At 35.5% G+C, this 8,310-nt stretch overlaps 1 protein-coding gene across 3 annotated transcripts; it reads right to left on the bottom strand.

The window, feature by feature from the left end:
- Positions 1 to 3,378: 3,378 nt before the first annotated feature.
- On the bottom strand, positions 3,379 to 8,050 carry LOC130507187 (B3 domain-containing protein REM-like 1). 3 transcript variants are annotated; one of them, XM_057001896.1, is made up of 13 exons: positions 7,797 to 8,050; positions 7,672 to 7,731; positions 7,519 to 7,589; positions 6,962 to 7,102; positions 6,416 to 6,880; positions 5,994 to 6,337; positions 5,779 to 5,882; positions 5,531 to 5,605; positions 5,323 to 5,441; positions 4,910 to 5,023; positions 4,340 to 4,819; positions 3,827 to 4,255; positions 3,379 to 3,732 (listed from the first exon to the last, which is right to left on the bottom strand). In XM_057001896.1, exons 1-13 carry the CDS (start codon positions 7,885 to 7,887, stop codon positions 3,469 to 3,471), a joined length of 2,757 nt encoding a protein of 918 aa, XP_056857876.1. In that variant the 5' UTR covers positions 7,888 to 8,050; the 3' UTR covers positions 3,379 to 3,468. The 3 variants fall into 3 exon arrangements, with proteins under 3 accessions (XP_056857876.1, XP_056857874.1, XP_056857875.1); XM_057001894.1 differs by having other exon boundaries at positions 5,779 to 6,337; positions 7,797 to 8,049; XM_057001895.1 differs by having other exon boundaries at positions 5,779 to 6,337; positions 7,812 to 8,049.
- Positions 8,051 to 8,310: the final 260 nt, after the last annotated feature.

The raw sequence follows: 8,310 nt of genomic DNA, 5'->3' as shown, positions 1-8,310 counted from the left end.
AAACCTTCACCGGCTACCAAACCTTTACCCCGCGAGAGCATCATCGAGTTCCCCCGAGATCTCCTCCCGCGACATCGCCAACCACAGCTTCATCCTCACCGCGGAGCATAACCGAGCCTCCACCAATTTCACAAACTAGAACCGACTGTTCTCCTTTGACGGAAAGGAGCCACATCGGCGAACCAAGGCCGACCGTCCATCTAAAGAGAGATGCGACGGCGGAAGCAAAAGAACCACTCAAAAATTAAAAACTGAAAAGGAAAGGATATCTAAACAATTAACAAGGTGGGGAGACCGGACCGACGGTGGCTAAAGGAGCCCATCCCGTCGGCCGGAAGAAAATCTCACGGCGGTGGTCTCTTCTCTTTTCTATTGCTTTCTCTCGACTCTCACTGTTCTAGAAGAGTATATCAAAGACATTTAGTTTTTTTTTTAACTTATTTTTGAAGCTACTCCTTTAATCTCTTTTCGTATTTGCCAGAAAACATTAATGTCATAGTTCTTTAATCTGTTTTTTTCTCTCATTTTCTTCTTTCCTACCTGTCTCTTTCGTCAAATACCAAATTTCTTTACCAATTACAGAACCTATCGTTTTTTTTAATTTTATCCTTCTTCTTTACTTTTGATTTCCTATTCATTTACTTTTCCCTCTTTCTCCTTCTTCTCATTTTTTTTTTTCAAAAAAATAATCTTTACAGATCTTTTAATCTTTCAAAATAGAACTACAGTACCACCTTAATTTTTCACATGACTACCGTCACTACCACAACTTATTTCTTTTTTTTTGCTAAACAACCACAACTTATTTCTTCACCATTGTCACAACTATTTTCACTGCGGCCGCCGCATTTACAGAACCACAGCTGCAATTCCTTTCCTTCCCCATCATTACCCCTTACTCCACCTTCACAACCTACTGTCAAATAGACACCATCCGAAACTGGTGAAGGCGAAGGCTATTCAGACTTTCTAAGAAAACGGGGAACACATGAACGTAGATTTTGACCACACAAACACTAAACATGACTAAGTGCCACTGATCATATCTCTGACCATATAAACACATACTCTGATTTTGACTATATGAACACTGACATTAACCATACTTTCTCTCCACGGAAATCATGACCATGCGGCTTCCAACAGTAACCACAAGCTCAACAAAATGCTAACCACAAAAGAGCAACTAACTTTTCATTATGACCCTGACCATAAATCAATATAATTAAATTAGGATCCCTTTTATAGAATTACCCTTGATTCTCCTTGGCATATTACTTTTTGTGCCATCAGTTTTACTTTAGAAATTAAATTCATTAAGGGTAAAAAAGGGTAAGAAAAAGAGACCATAACTACCTAATAACATGTCTATAGTTATATTTATTTCCCCTAATTATATACTAACTAATTCAACTAATATTAGTCAGAACCTACGTTAAAAATACAACAACTTAATCTACCCCATCTACGATTACATCAACCAAATGAAAGACCATGCATATATAATTTATAAATTGTAAAGCCAATGCACCCACAAAATAAAAAAACCTCAAAATATACCAACAATACATTATACAAAATATATTCTATTTCTAATAAAATTAAAATATTATTAATAAATGGTCGATGGCAAAATTTAAAAAACCTAATTTCTTTACTAAAAGTTATATAAAACAGATTTTAAAAACATAACTAAAAACTAAAATAAAAAAGTAGAAGTTATCTGTTAGTCACTAATTGGGTTCCAAGTTTTAGTGATTTTTGACTTTTAAAATATTATTTTTCATAAAACTTAAGTTGGATTTATCTTGGATCACCGGGTTTACCGGTTCAATCTTGGATCCGGGTCGGGTTTCAAAACACTGAATATAAGACTTTAATTTTTAGATCGATTCTGGGTCAGATTTTTTTTAATACGAATATTTTTGACTAATTATATTTGGTAACTACTAAAAATATAATATATTGTAAACTTTAGAAATAAAGTTTAAATTAATTTTTGAAATGCATATAGCACAAGTGTATAGTTGCGTACTTGACATATTTAATATAGTCACCAAAATTATATCAAATTAAACTAATAATTACAAATATAGTTACAAAAATATAAAAATAAAAATAAAAAAAATTTCCAAAAAAAATTAAAACAAAAAATATACCCGCCCTTTCAAAGGGCGGGTCAAAATCTAGTGTCTTTTCTTATTAACCACACCAATCTTGCCAATTAATTTCACTAACCACGAACAGCGGAGCGTCCTTAATCACGTCATTCACTACACAAAATTTCTGACCACAACTATCAGCCGCGTGCAACTCAACCATCGACCACATAACACCTGACCATGACCACATATATATGAAAAATGGCGTGCTTTTAGCTTCAAACACTTTTAACCAAGTCAGGGGCAATTATGTCTATATAATTCGAAAAAGCTAGTCTAAAGTATCTCAAAGTGTAAAGGGCCAAGCCCAAAGTATGTCAATATGCAAATTTATCATATATAGTTGCGTTTATCCAAAGTTTTAGAGTTAATTCTCAAAAAAAAAAGTTTTAGGATTTAATATTTAGTATTTAAAGGTTTAGTATTTTGCGTATAGCATTTAAAATATTAAAAGAATACTCTCTTCGTATCATCTTAATAGGTGTTTAGAAAAAAAATTTGTTTCAAAATAGTTGATGGTCTCACTATTCTAAATAAAATTTAATAACATTTGAAATAAAAGCATATTTGGATATTTAATAAATTTTAGTTCAGGTTTGGTACTATTTTTTCGGATCGTGATCGATTCGGTTCTTCAGATTTAAATTTTTTTCTTCAGCTTTGATATTGACATGAAAAATAAATAATAATTTATTTTTAAAATATACAGTGCGGGTCAAAATTTAGTTTAAATTAAAATATAATTATTTAATTAATATAGAAATATGTCATATTATTTAAACAAAATATCAATGTATTAGTATTGTACAGTTGCATTCTAAAATCATTTATTTTAACAACAAGTCAAAATAAATATATTGATTGGAGAAGCGATAAAACAAAGTCAGAGAAGCACATAATTTACCACTGACACTCTATGTGTCAAATTTATTATAAAGAAAGTTTAGTAAAATAAATATATTCAATAACTACAAACAAATAATATATTTAATAAAAGTAAAAAAATCTGCGCTTTCGAACCGCAGCTTTCGGACCGCAGATCAAAATCTAGTTAATTTTAAAACATGCCAGTCAAAATCAATTTTGAAAATTATGGCTTGGTTTGATTTTGGTTAATTTGGTTTCTCAATTTTCTTAACAATTGTTCTCTTTTAATTACCAACTTATCCTCCTCGGTCAAGAATTTTGAAAATCTCATGTGTGACACAAGGGTACAAGTTAGAAGGCTACCCGTTAAATGATATATTTAAAATCTGTCATGTGATGATATCCATAGACACAGTTTGAAACAAAAGCATACTTGTAATTAACATTTTTGTATATGGTATCCGTAGTTGGAGTAGAACTTGAAAACATAGTCTGCGCCTTCAGTGGGAATGAATTCCAAAACGAAAGATTCTCCTACCATCACCCCATTAGCCTCACAGAAACCTTTCCATCCATTCTCCAAGGCGATTGTCCCATCTTTTGACAGTAAATATGCAAACCACTTCATCCCGCTTCTACCCAACAGAGTTATCTTTCCAGGGTTCATGATGCCATTAGTCCACATGAATTGACTCGGAAGTTGCTGTGAGATATGTAAAGTAATAATACCAATTAGAATTGAAGAAGAAGCTAACCCCACCTCTAAAGCTAGAGAGAGTCTCGTTTGATGAGCTTACCATCTTACAGTCCCTGACACCTTCAGGTGTAAGTGTTAATATCACGATCCGGCTTTGGATTGCTGAAGACAACTCTCTTATTTTCTCCAAATCCCGTGATCTACTCACTTCTCTGCTGTTCTCTGCTTTCCTGGTCTTGTTTCCACTGTTAAATCCCGACTGTTTTGAAACCTCGCTATCATTGTTAGACTCTACACGGAGCAAACTGAGTACAGGAGTTGCGTTTTCCCAAATTGACTCGAAGGTGATGGAGTCACCCGTCTTTAAGCCGTTTGCTTTAGCAAAATCTTTCCATCCTTTTCCCAAGCTCATTCTACCTCTTTTTTCCAGTAGAAGACTAACCAGCCACTTTACACCATCTTTACCCAGCAAAGTTATATCTCCAGGCTTGTTCATGTTATTCTCCGTCATAAATTCCAACGGAAGACGCTATAAAAATATTTTAACAGAGAACTTAAACATGCCATTTCGTTATGCTGTAAAACAAACAAGAAATGACTGACGAACACTTACCAGTCTACCATGTTTGAGACTGTCAGGTGTGATTGTTAGTGTCAGAAATCGGTTTTGGCTTAGTATAGTTGAATCTCCCCATTCCAGAAGATTTGTCTCTCTCTCCCATGAGCTGCTCTCTTTTTTGCTGTTTTCACCTTCTTTGCTGATCTCTTTTCCGTTGGTAGTAGGTACTATGGGAAGAGGCTCTTTCTCCATTGCTTCTGAACACTCACCTCCTTCTCTACTGTCAATGTTAGACTCCGGAGGGCACAAACTGAGCACAGGAGTTGTGTCTTCCCAATTCAACTTGAGTGTGAAGGATTCACCAGTTTTTAAGCCGTTTGCTTTAACAAAACTTTTCCAACCGTCACCCAAAGTCATTCTTCCTCTGCTTTCCACGAGAAGATTTGCCAGCCACTTTGAGCCGTCTTTACCTAACAAATATATCTTCCCAGGCTTGTTTATGCCATTCTCCCTTGTGAATTGCATTGGAAGACGCTGTAGAGATTTGAACAAGCGTCAAGACCAACAAGGAATAGATTAGAGAAAACTAACCCTCTGAATCAGTTGTTGTTACAACGATCTTACCAGTCTACAATTTCTGACCTCAACAGGTGCAAGTGTGAATGTTGCTAATTGTTTCTCGCTTGACGAATATATCTGTGTCGGACTATTTGAGCTTGTAAATTCTTGTGGAAGATGCTGCATAGACCAGCAGATTAAGACTGATCAACAAAAGGGTTATTAGATTAAATCGCTCAATACAATGACACACTTTGGTTAGGCTTCAATGGTTATAGATGAAACACGTTAAAGAGGGGAAAATAAACAAAAATAAACCAACAAAACAACACCAAAAGGAATTTTGATTTACTTCCAAACCAGAGTTAATGAAACTGAACTAAACTAGAAGTACAGATCAATTAGCTAATGAGTTGCATAAATTTAAGCAAGAGATTTTAGTTATTGAAGGAGTAAAGTAAACTGAATAATATAATCACCAGTGCATCCGTGCGTAGATTAGAAGCTGTGACATGGGCTACAAAACAAGAGGGTTCTGATGAAGGATCTGCTTCTGTTCCTGGGTTGTTCTTCTTCACTTTCTTCTTCAGCGGAAGCTCTGTAGAAACACTCCACCGAAGTAAGTAAAGTACCCTTAGAATCATCTAGATATGGTACTACAATGAAATAGAAGAGAAATAGATATACCAATGTTGTACTGATCATGTCCATCTCCATCATATAATGAAAAGCCTCGTTCTTTTCTTATTATCGAAACGCTGCCTGTATCAGAAAAACCCTAAAATTGTTTACCATTCACAATAACGTCTGCCAGAAACAGCTTCAATTTTCAGTTCTTCCTTAAGTGTAAAGCTTCAAAACGTATTAACATATTTTGACTAAAACAACTCTCCACATTAACATATGTTTGGAAGTTAAACATAATCTGATCTTACCAATGTTTTCCTGATCATTGTTGCTGCTTGGAGGTAGCACATTTTGAATCTCAGAGAATCTAGGTTCTAAATCTGAGACTTGGAACATCATATCTCCTTCATCTCTGAAAACAACAATTTCGCCAATTTGATAATCATGAGCACCATGACGAACTATTTCAGGAAAAAGTGTTGATGTCTCAAATCGGTTTTGGTTTACTAAAGATGAATCTAGCCTTCTAAGAGGGTATATGCTGCTCTCTTCTCTCCTGTTTCCACTGCTAGGTTCTGTGAAAGCAGACTCCTTCTCTCTTGCTTTTGAGCACTCACCCTGCTGCCTTCTATCACTGAGCAGCCTGAGCACAGGAGTTGAGTCTTCCCATATTGACTCCAACGTGATGGAATCACCAGTCTTTAAGCCGTTTGCTTTAGCAAAATCTTTCCAACCCTTTCCTAAACACATTCGCCCTCTTCTTTCTAGCAGAAGACTTGCCAGCCACTTTGCACCATCTTTACCCAAGAGAGTTATATCCCCAGGCCTGTTCATGCTATTCTCCGTCATGAATTCCAATGGAAGACGCTACACAAGATGTGAAGGAAAAATTTAAGAAATGTTGTGTAATCAGATATTGACCAAGAAATGATTGATGAAATTTACCAGTCTACCATGCCTGAGACTGTCAGGTGTAATTGTTAATGTCAGGAATCGGTTTTGGCTTGCTGAACTTGAATCTCTACTCTTATCTTTCTCCCATGAACTCCTCTCATCTTTCCTGTTTTCATATTTGATAACTTCGGTTCCGCTGCGACGTTTTATGGGAAGAGACTCATTCTCGCTTGCTTCTGAACACTCTCCTTCTGCTCTAATGCCAACGCTATGAACTGCAGTAGGGCATAAACTGAGAACAGGAGTTGTGTCCTCCCAATTCAACTCCAGTGTGTAGGATTCACCGATCTTTAAGCCGTTTGCTTTAACAAATGATTTCCAGCCGTCTCCCACAGTCATTCTTCCCCTGCTTTCAAGGAGAAGGTTTGCCAGCCACTTTGAACCATCGTTACCCATCAGATATACTTTTCCAGGCTTATTGATGCCATTCTCCCTCGAGAATTGCATTGGAAGACGCTGTAGAGAATCGAACAAGCGTCAGAACCAATAAAGAGAAAACTAACCCTTTTGAATAAAGAATTGGTATGGCGATGTTACCAGTCTACAATGTCTAACATCAACAGGTGCAAGTGTAAATGTTACGAATCGTGTCCCCATTGACGAATCTGACGATATTATCCGTTTCGGACTACATTTCCTTTTAAGACCACCTAAGCTTGTGAAATCTTGTGTAAGAAACTGCAACCACCAAATGAACACGAGTGTCACATCAAATGAACTGGTAAGTAGAATAAGTTAAAAGTAAATGACCGTTTAGATTTAATTATTCTATAAGTAACAAGTCTTAGAGTAGGAAAAATAAACCAAATCATGTCAAATGAAAGATGGTTTTAAACCGACAAAATACATATCTTCAAAATGAGTAATGACTAATGGCTAGAAGACACTGATCACTCAGGATAAATTTGCATATCAATTTGAACAGAAAAAAAGTTTTATTTTGCATTGCAAGATCAGCTGCAAAAGACTTAGTCTTGCAAGATCAGCTGCAAAAGACTTAGTCAAGTTTCATGAATAACAAAAACTTCAAAATGTCTACCTACAGAATACGAAAAGATGCAAGAGTAAAGTATACTTAAATTCTAGAAACGCACCACCGGTGTATATGTATGAGTTGATGAAGAACCAGGTTCATTTTCTGGATTATTCTTCTTTCTTGGAAGCTCTGTATCAGATAACACCATCATAAACTTTTATTATAAAATTGAAACAAATCTCAAACAAGAGAGAGAGATAGAGATAGAGACCATCGTTATTTGATGAAAAGCCTGCTTCTTGTCTTGGGTAGGGATGCTTCTTCATTGAACCTGTACCAGAAAGAAACAGTTTCCCCTCAGTTTTTCCTAATTAAACATCACGAGATCGATATTACCGGTGTTGTCCTGACCATTGTTGCTGCTTGGAATCTCTACGTCTCGAATCTTACAGTAACTGTGTCCTACATCTGAGACCTGGAACATCATGTTTCAGAAAAGGAAGAAACTCGCCGCCAGAGATCTTAGTTCCGTTGTCTCCTTCTCAACCCTAGAAATTTTTCTCAAATCGACACAACTTTCTTCTACTCCGATGAGCAATTCGCCATCATCCAAAGTTGAATTCTCAAAGAGCAAGGTTAACCATTTGAGGGGTAATTTGCAATTTTTATAATTTATTTTTAGCCAAATCTCATAAATAACATTTTGAGTTGACATACTGTGTGTTTCTTTTTTTTTTTGGACAACTTTGAGTTGATATATGTATGTTCAAATTATTTACAACTCACTTTTTAATAATTAACTAACGGTATTAAACATTTTATACTATAAAATTAAGTGTTTGTCCGCAGTTACAGAGTTTACAAAAATTCGTAAATAGGTATATTATCAACAAAAAAGGTTAGAATAAAT

The sequence above is a fragment of the Raphanus sativus genome, unplaced genomic scaffold (genome assembly GCF_000801105.2).
Source record: "Raphanus sativus cultivar WK10039 unplaced genomic scaffold, ASM80110v3 Scaffold4138, whole genome shotgun sequence".
In the NCBI taxonomy this organism is placed as follows: Eukaryota; Viridiplantae; Streptophyta; class Magnoliopsida; order Brassicales; family Brassicaceae; genus Raphanus; species Raphanus sativus.
Note: the sequence above shows the minus strand (reverse complement) of the source record. Positions and strands in the feature narration are given on the sequence as shown.